The 27,330-nt window shown below is 49.8% G+C and overlaps 1 protein-coding gene across 10 annotated transcripts in view; it reads right to left on the bottom strand.

Annotated features, from left to right (window-relative positions):
- Nucleotides 1-217: 217 nt before the first annotated feature.
- Nucleotides 218-27,330, bottom strand: part of BCORL1 (BCL6 corepressor like 1) — a 77,758-nt gene continuing 50,645 nt past the window's right edge. For 7 of the 10 annotated variants that reach the window (XM_063804226.1, XM_016943863.4, XM_016943862.3 and 4 more), the window contains 6 exons: nt 23,629-23,850; nt 20,754-20,920; nt 19,005-19,150; nt 7,518-7,595; nt 6,296-6,452; nt 627-2,450 (listed from right to left, as the gene is read on the bottom strand). In XM_063804226.1, coding sequence (XP_063660296.1) covers nt 2,168-2,450; nt 6,296-6,452; nt 7,518-7,595; nt 19,005-19,150; nt 20,754-20,920; nt 23,629-23,850 — 1,053 coding nt within the window. In that variant the 3' untranslated portion in view covers nt 627-2,167. Of the gene's footprint in view, nt 2,451-6,295; nt 6,453-7,517; nt 7,596-19,004; nt 19,151-20,753; nt 20,921-23,628; nt 23,851-27,330 lie in introns of all 10 variants that reach the window. The other 3 variants (XM_016943861.3, XM_016943866.4, XM_016943864.4) reach the window with 1 other exon arrangement.

Here is a 27,330-nt window from a genome sequence, read left to right as displayed (position 1 = left end):
TTTGCCCCTTTCTTTTTCTTTCCAGATCGTGACCCAATGTTCACTAGCCACTCCACCTTGCCTTTATTCATCGTACCCCTTGGGACCCACAGCTGCAAAGCAGGATGGCGGGGGCTCCCCATTTACTGAATCACAATGCCCACCTTCTGAAACCATCAAAAAGTCCCAAAGGGGAGGAGAGAAAAAGAGAGACGGGAGACAGAAGCCCTGACACAGGTTTTTCAGTATGCAAGTGTTTTTGACTCCACAGCCAGTTGCTTAAAATGAAACATAAAGGGCAGCCAGAATATACACCCAAATGCGAAAAAAGGAAAGGCAAACAGAACATGAAATAAACTACACAATACCAGGAACCCCAACAAAACCAACAAATTAAAGTCCAAAACCCCTCAACTTTATATATATATATGTATATATATATGTATTTTTTTTTTCTTAAAAAGGGAAAACAACTGTTCAAAACCAACTGGGCAGTATGGTGGGGGTGGGGAGCAGTCCTACAGAAGGGGGCCGAGAACTTCCCCCCCAGGAACAAAGAACAAACACAATACAAAGAAAATAACCACCAATGCTCCCGCATGGCTCAGGAGCCTCTAGAGAACAGATTGTCCCATCCTCAAACTGGCTTTTTTTTTTCCTTTTTTTTTAATCTTTTTTTTTCCATTTTCTTTTTTGTTGTTGTTGTTTTAGCACCTGTACAATAAAACTGTACCATCTCCAACCAGAGCCGGCCACGGCGAGGCCCTCCTGCCTTTGGATGGTACATACTCTACAAGGATTGTTCGGAAAAATAGCAATTGGTAGAAAAATAAGAAGAGTGGGAGGGACAATGCCACAGAGGGGGCGGGGACAGGGAAGCAACCCAAGCTCCTCTCTCTCTCTCACTCGACAAACCCAGCGCTGGAGGCCCAGAGGCCAGGGGGAGGCCAGGTGGGGATACCACTCAGCCCCAGGCCCCCAGGCATGAGTGGAGCAAGGGCTGGAGACCACTTTCCTGCCCTTGCCTAGGAAACAGCTGACGCCTGGATTTCACATCTGGCAGTGAGTCCCAGAGCCCTCTGCAGATTCCCAAGGAGAATGAGGGGCTGAGGGAGGAGGTGGGAGGAGAGGAAGGAAAGGGGTGCTGTGAGTCTCAGAAGGGGCAGGGATGGGGGTGGCTGAGGGCTGGGAGGTGAGAGGCTCAGTATCTTGAGACAGGGAGGCCAGAACGGGGTGGGAGAGTGGAGGCAGGAACAAACTCGTATTGTGCACTCTGAGGGGGGCAGTGAAGAAGGCGTGAGGAGGGGGGGCACCCTCACCCCTCAGATCCCTTCTCCACGCTCCCTTATTAGAGTAACTTATTAACCCCTCACCTCACAATCCTCCCCTCCCTGTCAACACTAATCTCAAGATAGCGGGGCTGCTGCAAAGGGCGGGAATGGGTGGGTGGGGGAGCACCAAAGCCTCAGGATTTACCCCCAAGCCCCCAGCCCTGGGCCAGCAGCAACCAGCTTCGTTAGTCACAAGTCCATGTTCCCCCACCCCATTCCACCTCACCCCCTCCCACCTCACCCCCTCCCCAGTGGGGGAAAAAACACCAGGGAATAGCTTTGTCAGAGCTCATCAACAAAGAAAAAGAAAAGGAGGTACAGAAAGTCCCTCAATACAACAAGTTGTCTCAAATCGTCACAGTGATACAGACTTATCAGAAACCAATGAAACAATACAAATTAAATACTAATAAAATAAATACTACAGAAGACAGAAGAACACAGGGGAATGGAGTTGGGGGGCGCTCAGAGATCTGGGATTTTCTCATTTCTCCTCGGGACAGGCCAAGGCCATCCAGGGCCCAGGTTTGGTCTTGGTCATGAACAAGGAGGCCAGTCCAAGGGACCCCGGCGCCACCTCCCACCACCCCCGGGACCTCTTGTCCTCAGACATGGAGTTCAACTTTCCACCCCCATCACCAACCACGATAACAATGACGACGACAGGGAGATGAGAACTAATTGTAACCAAAAAAACAAAAACAGTCCAGTCGCTAATGCTGGCATTGATAAGGCGGCTTCTTGTTGGTCCGTATTATTGCCTCATTCTGCAGTCTGGTGCTCGGTGGGGGAAAGACAAGGAGGTGGGGGAAGGGCGAACTCGGAAGGAGAAAGAAGAGGAGGGGCTGTTTTCCCGGTCAACTGTTGCAAGACTGGAATTCCACCTCGGACCCTAGGAGCCGAAGTAGGTCTGGCTCGTACCGCACCAGCTCCACAGTCTCAGAGGAGCCTGGGGGGGATCTGTCGTCCAAGCCTCCAGGCCTCTCGGCAGGGGTCAGCAGCTGACTGGAGGCCACCTGCCTGTAGAACTCGGCCTTGGGCATGGTGGTGATTTCAAAGTGCGGGAAACGGGCCTGAAAGATCCTCGAGGAAAGCTTCAGCCTCTTCAAGACATCGGAAAAGAGGAACCAGTTGCAGGGCCTGCAAAGGCAAGGATGGGAGTTATTGAGGGAGGCTGGAGGAAGCGGTGGGGGCACCGACCCAGAACACTCTGCAAAGCCCACAAAGGCTGCGCGACCATCAATGTCTCCCATTATAACTCACTGCCAGTCTGGCTCCCCCGTCCCCTGCTAAACCACAGGCTCCTTGGGTATAGCTGAGGCAAATGTCTTCTCCTGTCCCCTGCAATGCCTGGCCCGGCTTTCAGCTAAATGGTGAGCACGCAATCAGTGACCACCTCTTCCAAAATAACACAAACAGGAGGCAAAGGGGCATTCTAGAACCTAAAACTCTTAGCAGGCTTCTTGGGGACTTAGCCTGCGCCCCTGTGACCTGGCATTTGCCATCTGCTGGGACCAGTCTTTCCTCCGACTCCCGCCCCTGCCAACCCTGGCTGCCTTCCCTTCTCCTGTTCTTACTCTTGCTTCCCTGGCCTCCTTGCTCTCCAAGATCTTCCCCAGCAGAGGGGGAGCCGTGGAGAAAGGCCTAAACTGCGGGTAATCCAAAAGGCATTTCTCTTTGGCTCTGGAATGCATTAGACAAGTTTTTTCTCCAGCAGCAGCACCATCGTTTCTGCAGGGCCAGAGCTCACATTACAGAAAGTGGAGTCTGACTTTGCTGAGCACACCCGACTGGGTGGCAGCCTGGGGACAGCTGGGAGGGGTGCTGGAGAGGCTGATCCCGGGCCAAACGCTTACATTGACTAATGCGGGAAGAAACGCTGCCTCCCCACATTAGTGGTCCCAGTTCACAGGGTTTTCCCTCCTCACTATTCCACTACCCCAGCTCCAGCCTTTGCCACTTCTGGCCTGGGCTCTGTCTTGTCAGTCTCCTAACCGGTTTCCCTTTGCCAAGAGTCACTCTTCTGCACCCCCACCCACCCTCACTGGATCTTCTGTTACCATTACAGTTTTCTTTTCTTTTTTTTCTTTTTCCAAGACGGAGTCTCTAGGCTGGAGTGCAGTGGCGCAATCTCGGCTCACTGCAACCTCCACCTCCCAGGTTCAAGCAATTCTCCTGTCTCAGCCTCCTGAGTAGCTGGGATTACAGGCGCCCACGACCACGCCTGGCTAATTTTTGTATTTTAGTAGAGATGGGGTTTCACCATGTTGGCCAGGTTGGTCTCAAACTCCTGACGTCAAATGATCCACCTGCCTCAGCCTCCCAAAGCGCTGGGATTACAGGCGTGAGCCACCATGCCCGGCCACTAGCATGATATTATATGAGACCTTCTAACCTCTTCAGCCCAACGTCCACCCAGTCTCTCTCTTTCTCTCTCTCTCTCTCTCTCTCACACACACACACACACCCCACATTGTATCCCCCACCCTACCAAGCACCAGCCACATGATAAAGGACTCCCCCTACTTTCTGAACTTGTATGTTTCAGTGCCTTGCTCCATCCTTCTCTCCTTCCAGGCCCAGCTCAGGTAGATACTGTATCACCTGTGAAACCTTCCCCCGGTGTAACTCATTGTTCTTCCATCTCCCATGGTCTCGTGGCATTTGATTCACATCCCTATTGTAATACTACTAACAAAACCCATTTCTGAAAGGGTTGCAAAAGAACCTTAAACTGTGGTTCACTTTGCAGCATAGCAATGGGGGCTCAGGGTGGACTGGAACTTTTTGCATTTGACACCCTTCTGAAACTGTTGGAGTTTTTTATAATAAATCTGCTTAGGACATTTTGTCTTTTATTAGAGTTAATTATATACTTGTCTGTCTACTGCACTAGACGGTGGATTCTTTGAAGGTCCCCAGGGTTTGACCTGGTGCAGCTGTTTAAGACATGTTTATAGAATCAAATGTTCTGTTCCAGCGCCTTAAACATCTAACCAGACCCACGATCCTTATCCCTAAAATGGAACATTTCTCCCAAATGACAGCAAGCTCTTATCTCACATGAGTAGGAAATGGAGGGCTCTGGATTAAGAAAAGGGGACTACAGATATCATACACTTGGACCATCACTTCCAAAGAATGGAAAAAAGCCCTGAGAACATTCACACTAGTGATGAGAATTCAATCTTGCTTTGGTGATTCAGAAGGCCCTTCTGCACCCCATAGGGCCTCAGAGGCATCACTCTACGCTAGCACCCCCACCCCCAACTTCTTGAAGAACAGACATTTTCACAGTGTGCTGCAGCTGTGGGGAAAGGCAGCTCTAGAGCGAGCGCTAGAGGATGTCACGTCAGGAAAACCAGCTTTGCTGGTACCGGGCTCTGGGCTAACCACGTGCCTGCCACTCAGCTCGCTGAGGGGCACGCAGCCCTCCGTGGCCCGTGTTCTGTCTGCACCTAATGCAGACTACCCTGGTCCTTTTACTGCCTGAAGCCCAAGATCCTGTTTCAGAGAGGGAGGTGCTGAATACATCGGAGGAATTAATTAACCGTGCAATACTATATCCCAGAGGCCCCGCCCTGTCCTCAGGGATCAGCTTATGCCCAGAAGAATAAGGACCAAAAGCCCCTGAAACTTGATCCCTACTAGTGCCATCATACATGCTATTTTTATTCTGATCAGGCTATGCATGTGGGGTGGTGGGGGGGAGGGCAGGGGATGCAAAGAAACTGTGGTCTAATGGTTAGAGCCCTAAACAGAGGCTCTCACTTAAAGACCTCCTCATCCATCGTCTACCTAGCTCCCTATCCTGTGCACATCATGCTGGTTCACTGACTTATTTTATTATTTTATTTTATTTTGAGACGGAGTCTCACTCTGTCGCCCAGGCTGGAGTGTAGCAGGCAATATCAGCTCACTGCAACCTCCGCCTCACAGGTTCAGGCGATTCTCCTGCCTCAGCTTCCCTCGTAACTGGGATTACAGGCACCCGCCACCATGCCCGCCTAATTTCTGTATGTTTAGTAGACGAGGTTTCACCATGTTGGCCAGGCTGGTCTGGAACTCCTGGCCTCAAGCAATCCACCTGCCTCGGCCTCCCAAAGTGCTGAAATTACAACTGCTGCGACCAGCCACTGGTTCACAGGATTTTAACATAGAGTTGACATTTTAAAAATAGATATCAAAGAAAAATTATCCTTACAATTGTTCAGAAAAGTATTTGAAATACATGAAGACACCAATCAGAGGGAAAAAATCATGGAGGCTAAGAACAAAAGGGCAGTTCAGCCCGCATTCTCCTTCTCTCAACCAGCACTTCCACACGCTGACATGTGGGGAAACCCAACAAGAGCCATGGCCCTGCCGGCTGTCGAACTCCCTCCAGAACCATCAAATAAATATTAAATTGGGTTCAATCTAATGTTACGTGTCAGGTATATTCTATATTCTAGTCTCCTTAAATAAATGGGTGATCCCCAATATAATATGCACAGTCATCTAGGCTGACAATGTTGGCAGCACCACGCTACTAACATTATGGCACTGAGAAACTAGGCTGTGGATTACTGAAGGACCCTAGTGGCCCCATGGCTATGGCAACCATATGTCCTGGCTTTTCCAGCAATCTCAATTTCTAATGTTCTATCTGTTTACCCCCAGAAACTACAAAAATGTTCCAGAGATTCTAGCAGTTCATAGGCCCAAGTATCTCTCAGATTATCTTTTATACCCAGTAATAGTGCAAAAAAAGGCTTCCGAGAAAGAGTCTAGATTTAAGGTTCAGGAAATGCAGATAGTCAATGTCCATGGAGCCTGCAGCCTCTAGTTTGAACATGACTACTCTGGGCTAAAAGGGCAGGCTAGCCTTTGTCATGTGTGATGGCACTTGTTGCCAGGTCTTCACTTCCTCGTGGAGAACTCCACCTTCCCACTGAGTGCCAGGATCCTGACACTCAGTCACCGTGGATCTCTCGGACACTTACCCGCGGGACACTGACACTTGGAGGTTGTAGCAAGGGAGAAGAGGCTTGTCTGAGAGTTCAAACATGAAATCATCCTCCTCCATCGGATCGTCTCCTTCTTGATCTGAGCTCCCAGGAGGATTATGTAGGAGGTCACAGGCAAACCCGTCTTTTTCCTCTGTAAGGGGAGCATATAGGGGATTAGGACTCAGATACATGTACAAAACCGAAGAAAAGAAATGCGCTAAGCAGATAAAGGGACATGGAGGGGTGGTGGTTGGGAGGTAAATGACAAGGCCACAGGCCCCTAGTCAGGGATGAGGTTTGCCGGTTCCATGGCTCACATCCTTCAGAGGGCACATGAAAGTTCTAGTACTGAAAGAAGTCATTGTGTGGCCAGAGATTTATTATATCACTTCCCCCTCCAACTGGCAAAAGCAAGGTGACGTCAAGGATGAGCTGCTCAGCTGTTGGGAGATGGAAGCCTGAAGATACTATCAGCAGACAAGGGCAAGGTAAAAACACCTGTCCTTCTCTAGCTGCAGCTTTCCCAAGCCACCTCACTGCCTGCAGGGCTCCCACGAAGCCCAGAGGGGGCTCAGCGGGTTCCTTTCCCCAGCCCACATTCTGGGTGTGGCCAGTTGCATTCCATCCTGACTTTCTCCCCTCCAGCTTCCCCCAAGGGTAGGAGTGGGTGTTTCCTTTCATCTTCAGCCCCTAGCCCAAAGGGCGAATGCTAGATGACCACCATGGATAAAGGCCTGCTGGTCTTCCAGGAGAGGAAAGCTGCGGCCAGAAGGCTAAGGGCTCCGAAGACAGTAGCTATTTCAAAAACTGCATGTGCATCGTGGGGGCAGGGTAGGGAGGGAATGGTAGGTCTCAGGTGAGGGGTGGGGTCCCTCTTGAGTGTGAGCAATACTGGAATAGGTGACAATGCTCATAGAGGCTTCTGGCAGGGTTAAGACAAAGCCAGGGAGAAGAAAGGGACCTCGGAAGAAAGAGAATTTTTTAAATGCCCAGGGCGGGGAGTGGTAGAGGGCTAGCGAGGGATGGCTGTGTCCAAACCAGTGCTGCATTTCCCAGTTTCGACAAATGACTTCTGAGTCTGCAGGGAAGGATGGGTTCGGGTTCAGGTTCGGTCTGAAAGGGTCTGTAAGCCACTAAAAGGTGAAGAAGGGATACCACCACAGGGCTACTCCTGTCCTTGAGAAGAGGGGTGGGAAGAATCTCACTTAAAACTTACCCAACACAGAACTGCTGTAAAAATCCCAGGATACACCGGGATCACCCTCTGCCCGGCCCTGAAGATCCGAGAGGTGATCTGATGAAAGAAGAGCAGGCAGTGAGACAAGGAGGTTAGGCTGGGGAAGGAATGTCCAAGTGAAGTCCATGCATACGGGGCTAAGGGAATGGGAGAAGGGAAGGAAGGACCACAAGAGAGTCCAGGAGTGACCAGAGAGACACACACTTCCTGTTCTCAGTCAGAGACTGCCAACAAGGGGACAGGAGACCAATCTAACCCACTGACTGCCTAGTGTTTGACCCAGTGCTTTAAAAGAAAAAAAAATCCCAATTTGCTTCCAACATTTTAATTTTTTTTTTTTAAGAGTCAGGGTCTTGCTCTGCCACCCAGAGTGCAGTGGCATGATCATAGCTCACGGCACCTTGAACTCCTGGGCTCAAGTGATCCTCCCACCTCAGCCTCCCGAGTAACTGAGATTGCAGGTGCATACCACCACACCTGGCTAATACTTTTTTTTTCATTTTTGTAAAGGATGGGGTTTCACCATGTTGCCCAGGCTGATCACAAACCCCTGAGCTCAAGCGATCCTCCCACCTCAGCCTCCCAAAGTGCTGGGATTACAGGCATAAGCCACCTTGCCTGGCCCCACTTCCGACATTTTTAAATTGGGCAATTTCACTTAAAAATCCAGATTTCCCAATATTTCTGTGAAAAAAAAAATCTGATCTGGCAACATTGTGTCCAAATTCCTGCATGTCAACAGCTGGCTGGAGGGAACAGGGACACATGCGGGCTGGGCTCCAATTCGCCACTCCCCACCCAGCCTGCTTCTCCCTTTTAAGCCTGAAGGCATTTAGGTTTGGGACCTCCACTTTATACGGTGTAGAGCTTTAACCCTGCAAGCAGAATCTTAGACCTATCCCAGGATTTTAATTCCCTGCTGGTCACAATGTTCATTTATCGAATCATAATCTCTCCAATGTATAGTAATATAAATAAGCATAAGTCCTTCTTGTTCATTTTTGAAGAACATGGGGAAATGGCCAGGTTTATCTTCATAAAATCCTTTTGCTTCCATTCCTAGGTATATATCCCAAAGAACTGAAAACAGGTGTTCAAACAAAAACTTACACATGAGGCCGGGCACAGTGGCGCACGCCTGTAATCCCAACACCTTGGGAGGCCAAGGCAGGTGGATCACCTGAGGTCAGGAGGTTGAAACCAGTCATGGCCAAAATGGCGAAATCCAGTCTCTACTAAAAATATAAAAATTAGCCAGGCATGGTGGCACACGCCCGTAGTCCCAGCTACTCAGGAGGCTGAGACAGGAGAATCCCTTGAACCTGGGAGGCAGAGGTTGCAGTGAGCCAAGATAATGCCATTGTACTCCAGCCTGGGCAACAGAGCAAGACTCTGTCTCAAAACAAACAAACAAACAAACTTATACATGAATGTTCACAGCAACTCCACTCACAAAAGCCAAAAGGTGGAAACAATCCAAACGCCCACCAACTGATGAAATTTGTGATGGAAATACTCAATGGTTCAGCTGCTGTGGAAAAGTTTGGTCGTTCCTCAAAAGGTAAAACACAGCATTACCATATGACCTAGCAATTCCACTCCTGCTATATACCCAAAAGAACTAAAAACAGGTTGTCAGACAAGTACCTGTCTGTGTGCACGTTCATAGCACTTCTATTCATGGCAGCCAAAAGGTGGACATAGCCCAAACATCCATCAATGGATGAATGGATAAACAGACAAAAATGTGGTATATCCATACAGTGGAATATTATTCAGCCTTTAAGAGGAGATTCTGACACATGCTACCCATATGGATGCTACGTGACAGAAGCCAGACACCAAAGGTCCCATATTGTATGATTCCATTAAGATGAAATGTCCAGAAGAGGCAAACCCATAGAGACAGAAAGCAGATTGGTGGTTGCCAGGGCCTGGGGGAGAGCGGGAGGGTATGCTTAATGGGGACAGGATTTTCCTTTAAAATTATGACAAAGTTTCAAAACTAGATAGTGGTGGTAGTTGCACAACATTGTGAATTACTTACTGTCACTTAATTGTACACTTTAAAATGGTTAAAATAGTAAACTTTGGGTTCTATGTATTTGACCACAATAAAAGTTTTTACAATCTTTTGTTTACTTGCTCTACAGACAAGACAAGACAAATGAGGAGGCTAAGGCCACCCCTTAGCCTCCTCATTTCCTAGCTAGGCACTACCTAGTGGAATTGTTTCACCTCTTATTCCTACCTGAACAAAAAGTAGGTCCATTGGCTTTCACAACAAATCCAACTGTACCATCTAAGGGTACACATGGCTCAACCAATATGCCACCCTGTACAACTGGCAAGCTGACTTAGTTGTGTATGATTGCCACCAGCCCTCAGGTGACAGCTAGGCAACTGGACAGGAGACAGTCCAAAGGGCACAGGTGAGGTGAGGGTGCCCCCCAGAAAGCAAATCCCAGGAGGAAGTTGGCAGCCAACTTAAAGGAGCAGAGCTAGTTTCCCCCAGTGCGAAGCACCGCCATGACCCAATATCCCTTTGGGATCATCCTATCGACAAGAACACCTATTAGCATTGTGAGCTACTGAAATGACTCATTTCTTTAGCAACCTTCCAGGTGATGCAGGGTTTCCCCCAGTAGGAAAAGGCAGCCAGAGAGAAGCTTTCAGAGTCATGGCTGAGCAACCAGAGTGGGAAACCTCTAGTCATGCACATTAGATCTTCTGTGCACTCCCTGAAAAACAACTGCAGTCCCGCTGTCGGCTCAGGTGCTCCTTTGTACCCCATGTCACTTGAGGGTTGGAAGTAGTTTCTTCCAGAAACATTTGTCAGTTAGGTGGGTGTGTCTTCTGTGCCTAGCCCTGTGTTAGGTGTCATGGGAGATTATGGAGTGAGAGCATAAGTTCTAAAAAGACAGGGACCATGCCTGTCCTGTTCACCATTGTCTCTGCCGTACCTAAACCCAGTGCCTGGCACATAGTAAGAGCTTAATAAATATATGGAGAGGAAAGGAGGGAGGAATTCCTACAAGGCGAGACTATAAAGTACTTGCTTAACCAACATGCCGAAACACATGCATTCAAATGACTGCTGTCCCCCTTCCCCACAAGAGGACACACAAGGATTCCATTGGAGCAGCCCTAACTCACCACATTCCTGGGGCTCCTCTCTGGGAACTTCCTTCAAAGCCTCTGGCACATTCCTCTAATTCTCTTCACTGACTACCAATCTTTGTCATTTGCAGGTGAATTTGCCTTTTTGAGACAGCCAAAAGTTAACTGGCATGAGCAAAGATGCTAAAGCTCAAACAGGCCCATGAGTGGCTCACAGGAGGAGCTCCAAGATTTGGTCGGTGGTGTGGCTTCCATTACCATTTCCTCACGGACGTTCACATACAGTCCAGATGAAGAGGGACCTTCCTTTCCCTTGATTCCCCCCACCCCAGCCATGCTTCCAGCCCTTTTCTCTTATCCTTTCCTTGAAAAAGTACCCTAAGTCCAGCAATTCCACTCCTAGGTATATGCCCCAAAGAACGAAAATGGATACTCAAACAAGTATTTGTACATGCGTGCTCACAGCAGCCCCATTCAGAACAGCCAAAAGGGGAACACAGCCCAAATGTCCATCAATGGCGTATATATCCACATAAGAGAATATTAGTCAGCCATAAAAAGGAATGAAGAATTGAAACCTGCTAACACACGGCTAGACCTTGAAAACAGTATTCTACATGAAAGAAGCCAGACACAAAAGGCCCCATGCTGTATGATTCCATTGATATGAAGTGTCTAGAATAGGGAAATCCATAGAGACAGAAAGATTAGTGGTTGGGCGGGGGGCAGGGAGGAAGGGGGAATGGGGAGCAGCTGTTTAATGGGTGTGGGGTTTTATTTTGGGGTGATGAAAATGTTTGGGAGGCTGGGCGCGGTGGCTCACACCTGTAATCCCAGCACTTTGGGAGGCCGAGGCGGGCGGATCATGAGGTCAGGAGATCAAGACCATCCTGGCTAACACGGTGAAACCTCATCTCTACTAAAAATACAAAAAATTAGCCGGGTGTGGTGGTGGGCACCTGTAGTCCCAGCTACTTGGGAAGCTGAGGCAGGAGAATGGTGTGAACCCGGGAGGTGGAGGCTGCAGTGAGCCCAGATCACGCCACTGCAGTCCAGCCTGGGTGACAGAGCGAGACTCCGTCTCAAAAAAATAAAAATTAGCTGAGCATGGTGGTGCATATCTGTAATCCCAGCTACTCAGGAGGCTGAGGCACGAGAATCACTTAAACCTGGGAGGCGGAGGCGGAGGCGTCAGTGAGCCAAGATCGCGCCACTGCACCACTCCAGCCTGGGTGACAGAGTGAGACTCTGTCTCAAAAAGAAAAAAAAATAATAAAATGTTTTGGAACTAGATAGAGGTGGTTGCACAAGATAGTGAATATACTAAATGTCACTGAATTGTTTGCTTTATTTTTTTGAGACAGGGTCTTGCTCTGTCACCCAGGCTGGCGTGCAGTGGCATGAACACGACCCACTGAACCTCAACCTCCTGGGCTCAAGTGATCCTCTTGCCTCAGCCTCCTAAGTAATGGGGACCAAAGGTATGTGCCAACATACCCAGCTAATTTTTGTTACTGTTATTGTTGTAAAGATGAGGAATCACTTTGTTGCCCATGATGGTCTTGAACTCCTGGGCTCAAGTGATCCACCTGCCTCAGCCTCCCAAAGTGCTGGGATTATAGGTGTGAGCCAATGTGACCAGCCTAATTATTTCCTTTTAAATTGTTAATTTCATGTTGCATGAATTTCATCTCGATAAATTCTTTTTTAAAAAACACCCGCAGAAGCTCAGTGCAATGGCTCACACTTGTAATCCTAGTGCTTTGGGAGGCCAGGGCAGGCAGATCACCTGAGCTCAGGAGTTCAAGACCAGCCTGGGTAACATGGTAAAACCCAGTCTCTACAAAAAATGCAATAATTATTTTGGTGTGGTAATGTGTGCCTGTAATCCCAGCTACTCGGGAGGCTGAGGCAGGAGGATTGCTTGAACCCGGGAGGTCGAGGCTTCAGTGAGCCCAGATTGCGCCACTGCACTTCAGCCTAGGTAACAAAGTGAGACCTTGTCTATAAATAAATAAGTAAATAAATAAATAAAAATAAAAAGCACCCTCAGGCCTCATGGTAAGAATAGAGCCTCTCACCTCAATTCAAGAGGCTACCCCAGCAGTTTGTCTATTCCTCAGGGTCCGATCATACCCCTCCCCATCTCCTCTAACTCACTCACCAGCTGAGGGACTTGAAAGGTGAGAAAAACAAAAAACAAGTGGTCTTCAACATGGGGTCATATGGCAGAGGTCTCTAGCAGGAAAAACAATAACCTGTGATTCAGTGACTTCAAGCGGTAAACTACTAACCCTTTCATAGGTGGAAGGCAGAGTGTCCTGATACTTCCTCTGATGTCCCGAACCAAACTGCATCAACTCTGGGTAAGCCCTACGTTCTTTCCAACAGACGAGGAAAAACAAGTCTGTTTTCCTTCAGCCAGCTTGGATATTGCTCTCTTCTTCAAAGGGACAAAGGTAAATCAGTCACATACCTGCCTGTAATTTGGCCAAAGGGGGAGGCCTTCCAGAGGCCTCTCAGGGAGTTTGGATGGCTTGGCGCTCCAAGCCCAAGCATGAGGTAGAAAGGGTTCACCGTCTGGCCTCCTGTACCCAGGACAGCACCTGAAATCTAATAGGTGCTCACTAAATGGACGGATGAACAAATGAATAAAGGAGTGCCACTCCATCCTTCATGATCTCAGGAGAAATGGGCCTCACCTTAAGTCAACCCAATATAAGAAAATCTACATTTACAACCCAGATGAATTATCTATCTTCTGCTTTACAAAAGGACTCACTTCAGGATACTGGAAAACAGTGACATTTCTTTGTACTTATAAAAGGATTTACTGCTGGGCGCGGTGGCTCACGCCTGTAATCCCAGCACTTTGGGAGGCCGAGGCAGGCGGATCACCTGAGGTCAGGAGTTAGAGACCAGCCTGACCAACACTGTGAAACCCCATCTCTACTGAAAAAACAAAATTAGCCATGCATGGTGGTGGGCGTTTGTAATCCCAGCTACTTGGGAGGCTGAGGCAGGAGAATCGCTTGAACCCAGGAGGCAGAAGTTGCAGTGAGCCAAGATCGTGCCATTGCACTCCAGCCTGGGCAACAAGATCGAGACTCCATCTTAAAAAAAAAAAAAATTAAAGAAAAAAGAGAAAAGGATTTGATTCCCCCGACAACTTTCCACAACAGGGGCCTTTGCACACAGCCAGGGAAGCGCTACATGAGGCATAACCCTGACGCTAATGCTCACCTTTTCCTCCCGCCAAAAATGGAGCCCTGTGCACCCTAAAGGGATTCTCCTTCATTTTCTGCCCAGCTGGACTCCACTAGGGGAGGATGAAGACAATTAATCAACAGAGGGTCTAGTCAAGCAAATGCTTGGGGACAAAAAGCCAAAAGCATTTTAAATACCTCAGCCAGACAGCAAAGTAAAAAAATTAAAATCAGGCTGGGCGCGGTGGCTCACACCTGTAATCCCAGCACTTTGGGAGGCTGAGGCGGGTAGATCACGAGAGTCAAGAGATCAACACCATCCTGGCCAACATGGTGAACCCCGTCTCTACTAAAAATACAACAAATGTCCAGGCGTGGTGGCTCACGCCTGTAATCCCAGCACTTTGGGAGGCCGAGGCGAGCGGATCACGAGGCCAGGAGATCGAGACCATCCTGGCTAACACGGTGAAACCCTGTCTCTACTAAAAATACAAAAAAAATTAGCCGGGCATGGTGGCGGGCGACTGTAGTCCCAGCTACTCCGGAGGCTGAGGCAGGAGAATGGTGTGAACCCGGGAGGCAGAGCTTGCAGTGAGCCGAGATCCTGCCACTGCATTCCAGCCTCCGTCTCAAAAATAAAAAAAAAAATTATATATATATATATAACAAATTAGCTGGGCATGGTGGCGGGCGCCTGTAGTCCCAGCTAGTGGGGAGGCTGAGACAAGAGAATCACTTGAACCTGGGAGGCGGAGGTTGCAGTGAGCCAAGATTGCGCCATTGCACTCCAGCCTGGCGACAGAGCGAGACTCCGTCTCAAAAATAAATAAATAAATCAGAAGTCCATGTAAATGTATCTAGGTGTAGGGGCTGAGGAGGCAGAGCAGTGGAGGGAAAAGCTTCCCCAGCCTCCAGTCTCCACACTCGGGTGCTCCCTGCAGCCACCCTACCAACCTACCCAGTGGTTCCTGGAGATTTGGCAGGGAGGCACACAGGCATGAAAAATGAGAGCCAAACACTCAGTTCAAGGCATCCAAACAGCCCCTGAGGTTGGCTGCACAACATTAGGAATGTACTAAATGGGCCAGGAGCGGTAGCTCATGCCTGTAATCCCAGCACTTTGGGAGGCCAAGGGAGGCGGATCACTTGAGGTCAGGAGTTGGAGACCAGCCTGGCCAACATGGTGAAACCTACCTCTATTAAAAATATAAAATTAGCCAGGCACAGTGGTGCACACCTATAGTCGTAGCTACTCGGGAAGCTGAGGCAGGAGAATCACTTGAACCTGGGAGGCAGAGGTTGCAGTGAGCTGAGATCATGCCACTGCATTCCAGCCTGGGTAACAGTGAGATTTGTCTCAGGAAAAAAAAAAAAAAAAAAAGAGAATGTACTAAATCCCACTGAATTGTTCACTTTATTTTTTTTTAATTAATTAATTTATTTTTTGAGACGGAGTCTCGCTCTGTCGCCCAGGCTGGAGTGCAGTGGTGTGATCTCAGCTCACTGCAAACTCCACCTCCTGGGTTCAAGCAATTCTCCTGCCTCAGCCTCCCGAGTAGCTGGGATTACAGGCATGCACCACCACGGTCCAGCTAACTTTTGTATTTTTAGTAGAGATGGGGTTTCACCATGTTGGTCAGGCTGGTCTCCAGTTCCTGACCTCAAGTGATCCACCCACCTTGGCCTCCCAAAGTGCTGGGATTACAGGGGTGAGCCACCACGCCTGGCCTGAATTGTTCACTTTAAAATGATTATGTTAGGTAAATTTTACCTCAATTTTTAAAAAAGTCCCTGAGTACTGTCCTCTCACACACCCTACAAACAGCCTTTGGGCCTAAGGGCCCCCTGCTTCTTGAGAGCCTGCTGACTCCTGCCAGTGCCTGCCTTCCTGTGGTGGTAGGCCAAGGTCCCAGGCTGCCTTTGCATGGAAAAGAGCTGGTGCACTTTATAGCAACCCATTGGCTCCTGACTCCCATTATTAAGCCTGATCCATGCCCATAAATTGAGCAAAAGGTCTAAATGAAGACTGGGCATGGTGGCTCACACTTGTAATTCCAGCACTTTGGGAGGCCAAGGCAGGAAGACAGCTTGAGCCCAGGAGTTCCAGACCAGCCTGGGCAACATAGCAAACCCCGTATCTCAACAAAAAGATAAAATACAAAATTAGCTGGGACCGGTGGCACACACCCGTGGTCCTAGCTACTTGGGAGGCTGAGGCAGGAGGATTGCTTGAGCCCAGGAGTTTGAAACTGCACTGAGCTATGATTGTACCACTGCACTCCAGCCTCGGTGACAGAGCAAGACACTGTCTCTAGTAATTTTTAACAAATCTAAATAAAGGTACTCAGCCAGGACAAGTTAGGAAGTGCTGGAGTCTCTAGCCTGGGCAACACAGCAAGACTCTGTCTCAAATATATATAGACACATATACGTACATACACACACACACCACAAATATGTGAAGTACTAGAGTTAAGAAAAGTCTTCTCTGGGGCCGGGCGCGGTGGCTCACGCCTGTAATCCCAGCACTTTGGGAGGCCGAGGCGGGCGGATCACGAGGTCAGGAGATCGAGACCATCCTGGCTAACATGCTGAAACCCCGTCTCTATTAAAAATACAAAAAAATTAGCTGAGCTTGGTGGCGGGTGCCTGTAGTCCCAGCTACTTGGGAGGCTGAGGCAGGAGAATGGTGTGAACTCGAGAGGTGGAGGTTGCAGTGAGCTGAGATCACGCCACTGCACTCGAGCCTTGGCGACAGAGCAAGACTCCATCTAAAAAAAAAAAAGTCTTCTCTGAATTCTGCAACATAGACTGGCATTCAATTTAGTTTCAGGAGGTGTCAAAAAGCTGGCTAGCAGAAGTTCGAGACCAGCCTGGTCAACATGGCAAAACCCTGTCTCTACTAAAAATTCAAAAATTAGCCGGGCAGAGTGGCGAATGCCTGTAATCCCAGCTACTCAGGAGGCTGAGGAATGAGAATCGCTTGAACCCGGGAGGCAGAGGTTGCAGTGAGCCAAGATCGCGCCAAAAACAAAACAAAACCAAAAGATAGCTAGTAGTTGGGATGAGGAGACAGAAAGATAAGAGAAACGTGTTTATTTCTCTCCTCTCTGTCTCTTTTTTTTTTTTTTTTTTTTTTTTTTTGAGACACTGTCTCACTCTGTTGCCCAGGCTGGAGTGCAGTCACCATACCTGGCTAATTTTTAAATTTTTTTGTAGAGACAAGGTCTCCGTATGTTGCCCAGGCTGGTCTCAAACTCCTGGCCGGAAGCAATTCTCCTACCTGAGCCTCCCAAAGTGCTGGGATCACAGGCATAAGCCACTGCGCCTGGCCTATTTCCCATTTTTTAACTACTTAAAATGGTTTCCACATTCCTACTCCTTAGGGGTTTTGGAGAAGGGATTGGGGAAGCAAAGAGTTCATCTGTTTACTAAGGTGGTCACAGTGTTATTTAGATCTAGGAGCCCCTGAGACCCTTGGGATGGCAGTTTCTAGCCTAAGGAGGCCTCGGGACTAGACCCGTTTCTCAAAGACAGAGCTGCTTGTGGTGCCTTTGTCATATCAAGATGCTCTGGATGCTTGTTGGTCTCAGATTTTCCTGGGAATCCAGTGGAGTGCAGATAACACGTGTATGTGTCTAAGAGAGAGTGCATGTGTGCACAGTATGTGGGAGGCAGCTACCAACGGTGGCTTGCCCCGAGCCCTGCACCCCTAGGGATGGTTCAGCTAAGGGGAACAACAGTCACCACTGGCCCAGGACAAATGACTGAATGAACATTCCAAGGCTGCTCTGCGCCTCAAGGACAGGGGCTTGGGAACCCAGAGCTGGAGGGAGGGAAAACAGAAAAGGCAGCCATCCTGCCCCCAGCCTGGGAGACGTTAGTCAGGCTGTACAGGCCTAAGGCCTGTGCTCCAAGGTTTAGTCAGCTCAACTGAGACCTGGGTGGAGGCTGGCTGAGCAGGAGTCAAGATCTCCCGCGACAGCCTCCTATTACCCCCCACTCACCGCCTACCTAGTCCTCCCCTTCCATAAGAGCCTTTAGTTAGGTCCCCTTTGTTTCTTCCTCCATCATCAGCTACTTAGTTAACCTTTGTTGGATAAACAAATGAGCCCCTGGTTGGGAGCCTGGAACCATATATCTGGAGGTATAGAGGTTCGGGGCTAACTAGGGCCAAAGTCTGGGTGAGAAGAGGGAGCAGCTTTGGGCCAATCCTTAGTCCTGTTGGCTCCTGGCCAGAGAGGGGTTCTAACCATAATACAAACACTGCAGCCTCCAAGGAGGTTCAGAGATACAACTCCCAGCTGCTCCGCCGCTCAGGCAGTCTGAAGAAGTCACTGCTAGAGCACGGGCCAAACTGTGATGTCACTAAGAGGCAGGGTTCCTTTATTCAGAGGTCAAGTCTGAGGAGATTCCTACTGAGCATGCCCAAGCTAGACTCCCCTCCTTCCCTCCTCCCCCTGCCCAACTCAGTAGAGCTATCTAACTGCAGACAAACAGCTGCTATCCACTAATGAGAAAATAAATGCATGTTGGCTTGTGGCCCTTGCCATGGGCCTCAACACCAGACACTTTACAGAAGGGGCAGGTGAGGGAGGAAAAGGAACGGAAGGAAGGGGGACCCTGGGATGCAGAGGGAACATCACAGTTCCCACAGGCAAGGGCTGTAAAGAATGAAGCTTCGGGAAGCATCCCAGGGGTTCCACTGTGATCCACTTGATCACAAACAAGAAGAAATTGCAAACACATAAGCAAAATGCTAAGTATCACTTTGTTGCAACTGACATCCCATTCAAAGCACAGGTCAACACATTCTGCCCCCAGCTAGGTCTACTAGTGGGGCTGCCGCCCCCACACAGAGGCCCACCCTAGATCCCTAGCTACGAAATAGGTCCCTGTGGGCTCCCAGGGCCCTGAAGAGGACGCACACACTTGCAGTAAGGGGATAAGAGGAAGTGGCCTTTGGACTTTTTCAAGCAAACTGAGATTCTTGAGCTCTTTGAATGAAAGCAGGTGAAGAGGGCAGATGGCCCTCATGGGAGCTGTTCAAGGTGGAAGGAGATGAAGAGGATGTCCTCACAAGTTCAGGAATCAGAGGCTGGCCCCAAGGACAACAGTGTCAAGTCTGGACCATGCTTACCACTGAGAAAGCGCTTCATGGTGTCGCTGCTGGCCAGCTTCATGGCTGTCTGACCCGAGTAGGTAGCCAGTGTGGGATCGGCCCCATAGGACAGCAGGAGCCAGATGGTCTCCAGGTTGTCATTGACCACCGCATCATGAACTGGCCTGTGGAGGTGATACAGGGTGAGGATAACAGGGCCCAAGTGGGAACTGGGGTGTCTAGACTTAAGGCTACTGCATCAGGGGAAAAAACTGAGCTGACCCCCAGGTAACCTTGGTGTAATATGGTTTAAGACTTAGGACAAGGGAACCACCTGTAGCCTTGCAACTCTCCACTACCATCTCCCCAACTCCTCCTCTCTCTGTACCCCCTTTTCCTCCCTCCCATTACTCTCTCTCTCTTACGTTCCCCTGACATCTTGGGACAGTTCCCATGGCACAATGTAGCTCTATTGGTAGTTGTGGAGTTCACTAGAGGATGGGTCCCTGACCTACAATAAAGTTAAGGCAGCTGCAGGGAAGCCGGGCATGGTGGCTCACGCCTGTAATCCCAGCACTTTGGGAGGCCGAAGCAGGTGGATCACTTGAGGCCAAGAGTTTGAGACCAGCCTGGCCAATATGGTGAAGCCCCATCTCTACTAAAAATCCAAAAATTAGCTGGGCGTCATGGCGGGCACCCATAGTCCCAGCTACTCAGAAGGCTGAGGCAGGAGAATTGCTTGAAACCGGGAGGCAGAGGTTGCAGCGAGCCAAGATTGTGCCACTGCATACCAGCCTGGGCGACAGAGTGAGACTCCATCTCAAAAAAAAAAAAAAGGTGGGGGCAACTGTAGAGGGATACTTCAGTTCAGGGAACTGAAGGCCCTGGGTGACTCCCTGAGAGCAGAGATGAGCAGAAGGGCTCCACATGCCAGGCAGAACCCAAGCGGAGCCCCCTCCTGGATCTGCAGCTCCTGTCTCTAATTTGCCCAGGAAGTAGGCTCTCTGGTAGAACAGAGGAGAATGGGTACAATTTCTCTAAGACACAGCAGGTGTATTTTTCTTACAGTGTCTAGAGATCAAATTTTAAAAATCAAATCTGGATATTACCCTCAGGTCAACCTCTCAGTTTCTATTCTGTCTGAGACAGGTCCCCAACCAGGATGACTTGAGGGAAGACCGAGTGGTCTTCCTGGTGACAGCTACACATGATGGGATGATCCCTAGACAACCACAGCCTCCCCTTAGTAACTGATGCGGCCTGGCCATCTGGGAACTAACTCATTGGCTCCTGCCCTAAACTGGTTCCCTCTTGAGCCTATAGAAGTCTTTCCAAAACTCCTCCTGTCAAGGCCTCTCTGCAACTCGCAGTCTGGTGTGCTACGAAGGTTCAGGTTGAGGTAAGGTCTTTATTTTTTTATTTTTTATGTTTTTTTGAGACGGAGTCTCCATCACCCAGGCTGGAGTGCAATGGCATGGTCACGGCTCACTGCAACCTCCACCTCCTGGGTTCAAGCAATTCTCCTGCCTCAGCCTCCTTAGTAGCTGGGACTACAGGCACATGCCACCACACCCGGCTAATTTTTGTATTTTTAGTAAAGATGGGGTTTCACTATGTTGGCCAGGCTGGTCTCGAACTCCTGACCTCATGATCCGCCCGCCTTGGCCTCCCAAAGTGCTGGGATTACAGGCGTGAGCCACCATGCCTGCCAGCGGCGGGCAAGGTCTTTTGAGTGAGAGGCTGAGCTGGGAGTGAGGGCAGGACTGGGGGGAGATGCAGCCCTCTTGCCTCGTGCCGTCCTGCGCACTGCAGTTCACGTTGGCCCCGTGCTCCAGCAGGATGTTCAGGATGTCGGTCCAGCCCCGGGAACAAGCCTCATGCAGGGCTGTGTAGCCAGCATTGTCACGGTGATTCACATCTTCACTGTCTTTCTGGAGGCAGTAGAGAACAACATCCTGTGGGGACAGGGACAACTCCATGAGCAAAGAGAGGTCTAATTCTTGAACTTATATAACCCTGAGACTCAAAGCTCCCCAAATATCTGAGGAGTCTCAGAGCCTGCCCTTTATAGCAGGGACACACTTCAAAATCTTTCATTAACAACATCAGTCCTGAGCCACAATTGCCAGGACCCCAGCTCTGGGCCGTTTCCTTGGCAGTGGAGAGACTTTTTTTTTTTTTTTTTTTTTGAGACAGTCTCACTCTGTTGCCCAGGCTGGAGTGCAGTGGCGCAATCTCAGCTCACTGCAGCCTCTGCCTCCCAGGTTCAAGCGATTCTCCTGCCTTAGCCTCCCAAGTAGCTGGAGCTACAGGCGCACGCCACCACGCCTGGCTAATTTTCGTATTTTTAATAGAGATGAGATTTCACTATGTTGGCCAGGCTGGTCTCCAGCTCCTGACCTCAGGTGATCCGCCCACCTTGGCTTCCCAAAGTGTTAGGGTTACAGGCGTGAGCCACTGCACCTGGCCTGGAGAGACTTTTTTTATGGCCAAGGACACTCATCTGGGTGGTGGTATTTGAGGTGAGGTCCTCAGAGAGGCTGACCTGCCCGCCCAGAGCTCAAGCACTCAGACCTCGACTCCCTGAGCTTGGCAAGCCAGCCCCAGACCAGGGAAATGAGATGTGGTGGAGAGCACAGCCTCTGGTGGCAATTCAAGAATAAGGAAGACAATTGTTTTAAGGACTATCCCTGGATGCAGGTCTCGGCAGGACCAATGTTCAAGCCAGGACAGTCAGTTCTAGCCCTCCCCTCAAATCAGGATAATCCAATAGGCTGGGTGCAGTGGCTCACGCCTGTAATCCCAGCACTTTGGGAGGCTAAGGCGGGCAGATCACCTGAGGTCAGGAGTTTGAGACCAGCCTAGCCAACATGGCAAAACCCCCTCTCTACTAAAAATACAAAAATTAGCCCGGTGTGATGGCAGGTGCCTGTAATCCCAGCCACTCAGGAGGCTGAGGCAGGAGAATCCCTTGAACCCAGGAGGTGGAGGCTGCAGTGAGCCGAGATTGCACCATTGCACTCCAGCCTAGGTGACAGAGCAAGACTCCATCTCAAAAAAAAAAAAAAAAAAAAAAAGGATAATCCAATACTGCCATTCATCCACACTTTAATGACTGCCTTCCTTGGATTGAGATGATGCTAGGACTACAGGTGGGACCCCAGGGACTTGAAGCACCCTAGCTAGCATGGGCTGAAGCTGGGTGAATGAGGTAAGGAGGGGAGAGGCTGGCAGCATTAATGGCTGCCTGGCTTTCCAAACAATGGATCCCATAGCTGCACCATTGCCAGTCCTCTCTGGGGCACTGGGGAGATGGGCCACTCCACCTTTCTGTCTGACAGCTCACAGGCTAGCTGGCTAGAGCGGCTGTGTGTGCAGCCTGTGTCAGGGGTGCTGCTGGCTGTATATAGAAACTGTCAAGCTCCTTTACCCGGGAGAAAACCCGAGGCTTCCCACCCTCCTCACCAGTGCAGATGTCTGCCTCTTCCCCCAGGCCCAAAAGGGCTCCTTCCCCCCTCCCTGACAGGCTGCCTTAGTGCTCCAGCCCTGTCCCATTGGCCCCTCCAATGGTTTCCTGTTGGCTGGTTTTGCCCAGGGTACAAGACAATTAAATTAACCTTGACGGCAGGGATTGGTCTTGATTTTTGTTTTAGGTCTCCCTCGGCAGCTATCCAGGCACGCACACTAGGTGCTCATGAAAGATGGGCTGCTTGCCAGTGAGACACTGTCACGTCAGCTCCCCAGAGCTGACCAGTCTGGCTGGGAGTGTGGCTGGTGTGAAACAACTCAGGTATAGGGATGGAAAGCCTTAAAACCAAAGGCACACTCTGTAACTAACCCAGCAACTCCACTGCTAGGAGCAAACCCTGAGGAAATAATCCATATGGTAGGCAAAGATACACACTCAATAAAAAGTGGGAAACAATGGAAACGTCCAAGGTGTAACTGAATTATGGTGAATGAGTCAGTCTTCCACCTACCCTGGCACTTGGGAATCAAAAGACCTTGGTTTGAATTCAGACTCATATGCGTAGTAGTTGAGTGATCTTGAACATATCAGTAACACTGCAAAGCCTCGATTTTCTCACCTATAAAATGGGGATAATAAATCTACTCCATCGGCTTACTGTGAGATTAAATGATACAAAGTAATCAGGCTCTTCACATGACAAAAGAAGTGCCCAATAAATGCCAGCTTCCTTTCTTGCCTTCTTTCTAATCTATAGGGTAGTAGTATAAGGTGGGATTAGCTCAGCCTCGCCCCTCAAACATGATCCTGGCCCCTCTGCGAGAGGTGGAAATGAGGGGAAGCTGGAGGAGGAGATGAAGAGTGAGCAATAAATCACCCCTTGTTCCTTTCTGAGTTGGGAAACCACCATACAGAGAAATTTAAGACAACGTGGATATCCAAAAATTGCATTCCTGGTCTAGGAATATACTGCATGATACCATTTCAATTGCATTCATCCCAAATTGACATTCAAGCAAGTTTGCATTCTCACACACTGACATCCAAGCGATGAGGGGCAAGGCAGCCCCAGGGCAATCTGGGGTGTAGAGGGAGGCCAGCCTGGGTTCAAGCACCAGAACAGCCCATGGAGAAAAGCTTCTTCATAGATGCTCAGACCAACGGCGCCCTGTGGTCAGTCGAAAACTCCCTTACCTTATAGCCAAGACGCGCCGCCCTCTGCAGGAGGGTCTCACCAGCATTTTTGTTCACTATGAGCCGACGTGCCTCTGGGGGGATCTGCCGGGCTGTAGGTGACTCTGAGGCCTCCTCTGAGCTGGCACTTCGGGACTTAGAGGGTGTACATGGTTCTGTGGGTTTCACTGGGGTGGGAGATTTGGGAGATCGTGTCTTCTGCTGGCTCCAACGACCTTTGCCCTGGAAAGCAGAGATGCAGTCCTAGGTCAGGTCAGGCCAGGCAGCTTATCCATCCACCAGGGTCATCACTGCCCTCAGTGGCCAAGGCCATCTCACCTTATCTGTGTCCATGCTGTACTTTGCTTACATTACCCTAAATGGCCGAGACTACTGTCAGGTTTGAGGCCAGACGCTGGGCCAGGCGCTAACCATGTGAAGTCTCTCCAGGATCAACACAGGTTCCCATGAGTTTGTAGCCGGTGGGGAGATATGAAGAGGTTCAAATGCTCAACCCCATAAACCAAGGAATGCCACAGGGATTGTAAATCAGAGATTGAGGGGATATCCTAGCTTCTCTCAAGACTCTGCATGCCTTCTTTACCTGCCTCAATCACCATTTATTGAGGTTTTTATAAGTCCTATCTGTAAATAGGCAGAAGCAAACTCTGAGAGTAAAGAGAAATGAGACAGCTATCTTTTTTTTTCTTTTTTTGAGACCGAGTCTCACTTTGTCACTGAGGCTGGAGTGCAGTGGTGTGATCTCTGCTCACTGCAACCTCTGCCTCCCAGGTTCAAGGGATTCTCCTCCCTCAGCCTCCTGAGTAGCTGGGATTACAGGTATGCGCCACCACGCCCAGCTAATTTTTGCATTTTTAGTAGAGAGGGGTTTTGCCATATTGGCCAGTCTGGTCTCGAACTCCTGATCTCAAGTGATCCGCCTGCCTCGGCCTCCCAAAGTGTTGGGATTACAGGCATGAGCCACCATGCCCGGCCAGCTATCTTTGACTAGTCACAGCTGCTAAAGCTTCACACTTATAGCAAAAACCTTCCTTCCACATCCAGTCCTCACAGAATGTTCCCATCTTCCATCACACTGTGTCCCCATATCATACTCAGACCCCCCTGGGGTGGTAGAAAGATCTAAGGCAGACCTGGGCTTGAATCTTGCCTCTGCCATCCCCTAGCTAGAAGACCTGGGGCAAGGCCCTCCCTCTCTGAGCCCCACTTTCTTCCTTGCAGGGTCTTTGAGATAATGAACTACAAAGGCTCCAGAACTGTGAACAGGGTAGGTGCTCACAAAACACTAGGAGAGGCCGGGAGTGGTGGCTCACGCCTATAATCCCAGCAGTTTGGGAGGCTAAGGCAGGCAGATCAGTTGAGGACAGGAGTTCAAGACCAGCTTGGCCAACACAGTGAAACCCAGTCTCTACTAAAAATACAAAAAATCAGCTGGGCGTGGTGGTACACGCCTATAGTTCCAGCTACTCAGGAGGCTGAGGCATGAGAATCACTTGAGCCCGGGAGGGGGAGGTTGCAGTATGCCAAGATCGCGGCACTGCACTCCAGCCTGGGTGATGGAGTGAGACTCTGTTACAAAAAAAAAAAAAAAAGAGAGAGAGAAGAAAAGAAAAAAAATTGCCGGGCATGGTGGCTCACACCTGTAATCCCAGCACTTTGGGAGGCTGAAGCGGGTGGATCACCAGATGTCAGGAGTTCAAGATTAGCCTGGCCAATATGGTGAAACCCCATCTCTACTAAAAGTACAAAAAATTAGCCGGGAGTGGTGGCAGGTACCTGTAATCCCAGCTATTCGAGAGGCTGAGGCAGGAGAATTACTTGAACCTGGGAGGCAGAGGTTGCAGTGAGCCCAGATAGAGCCACTGCACTCCAGCTTGGGCAACAAGAGTGAAACTCCATTACAAATAAATAAATAAATAAATAAATAAAAGAGATTCTCGACCTGGAGGTGATGCTATAATTGGATGAAGCTTTGGGGGGCACTGGGAGAGGTCCCTCCCACTTTGCATGTGGGAGGGACAGGAATCACTGGGGGAGGCCAGAGGGCAGACTGTGGGAGTCAGCCTCTAAGATGGCCCCAGTGATCCCCTGATCTTCATGCTCTTATGCACCTTCCTCCTACAGTGAGTAGGGCTGACCTATGTAACCAACAGGAGACTGCAGAAATGACAGTAGGTGTCTTCTGAGGCTAGGGTCTAAAAGACACTGTGGTTTCTGCCTTGCTGTCTTTTGGATCACTCGTGGGGAAAGCCAGCTGCCGTGTCCTGGGGACCCTTGAGCAGCCCACTGGAGAGATCCATGGGGCAGGGAGAGGAGGCCTCCTGCCAACAACCAGCATCAATGTGCCAGCCATGCGAGCAAGCTACCTCAGAAGCAGATCCTCCAGTCACACCCTCAGAGGAATGCTGCCCTGGCTGACACCTGACTGCAACCTCACGAGAGACCCCAAGCCAGGCCTAGCTAAGCCCCTGAATTCCTGACCCCAAGAAACTGTGTGAGATAACATATGCTTATTGTTGTGTAAAGCTGCTAAGTTGTATAGTAATTTGTTATACCCCAATAGATAACTAGTATTTCCGACTTATCCAAACCCCTCAGAACATCAAGGTCTCAGTTCAATCCTCTGTCTTCTACCATATCCACAACACTCTGGGCCCTCTTCCTCTGTGTAGCCAGAGTACCAAGTCTGAACCACGTAATCTGATGCCTCACTTTCTTCTTTTCACCCAGAGTTTCACGCATAAGTCTCACCTCTCCTGCTAGATTTTAAGCTCCTTGGGGACAGGGTTCATATTGTCATCATTTTTTCTGTTCCTTACAGCACTTAACTCAGGGCTGGGCACATTATTATTATTATTATTAGTTGTTGTTGTTTGTTTGTTTTTGAGACAGAGTCTCACTCTGGCACCCAGGCTGGAGTGCAGTGGCACGATCTTGGCTCACTGCAACCTCTGCCTCCCAGGTTCAAGCAATTCTCCTGCCTCAACCTCCCAAGTAGCTGGGACTAAAGGCACGTGCCACCATGCCCAGCTAATTTTTGTACTTTTAGTAGAGACGGGGTTTCACCATGTTGCCCAGGCTGGTCTCAAACTCCTGATCTCATGTGATCCACCTGCTTCAGCCTCCCAAAGTGCTGGGATTATAGGCGTGAGCCACCGCGCCTGGCCACATTATTACAACAAATATTTGTTGACCTGTTTCAAGCCAGCTGTGTGCAGAGCCCTGGATGGCCAGAAAAGTTGCCTAAAAAGACATCAAGTCAGGAAAGGAGCAGTAGAGAACAGAAGATGAGGGCTCGGGGCATTTGTTTCCTCTGGTCAATCCCAAGACAGCGAGAAGCCATGATCAGTCCTCATCCTGAAAGGGCAGAGAGGTACAAGCCCTAGCAGGAAGGCACTAGCTATGAGGGTACAATGCTGCTTTATCGCCAGGAGGATAGAATGTACAATGGCAGGACTGGAGGATGCTGGGTAAAGTACCAGGGTTTTACTAAGCCAAGCCAGGAACCAAAGGGTGACTCTCCTTTCTGGGGGCCAAAGCTGCCAGAGAGCAGCAGCGAGGCAAGTTGCCTGGGAGGGGGAGGAGCAAGAACAAGTGGGGGGACCCCTCCCCCTCTCTCCTTCCCCCTGGCTCTGAGCCCCTGTGGGAAGAAGCCCTTGGCCAGTGCCCTGCTTTCAGTGTTGCAGGAGCGTTCCCCGCCCT

Source organism: Pan troglodytes, chromosome X (assembly GCF_028858775.2).
Source record: "Pan troglodytes isolate AG18354 chromosome X, NHGRI_mPanTro3-v2.0_pri, whole genome shotgun sequence".
NCBI lineage: Eukaryota > Metazoa > Chordata > Mammalia > Primates > Hominidae > Pan > Pan troglodytes.
Note: the sequence above shows the minus strand (reverse complement) of the source record. Positions and strands in the feature narration are given on the sequence as shown.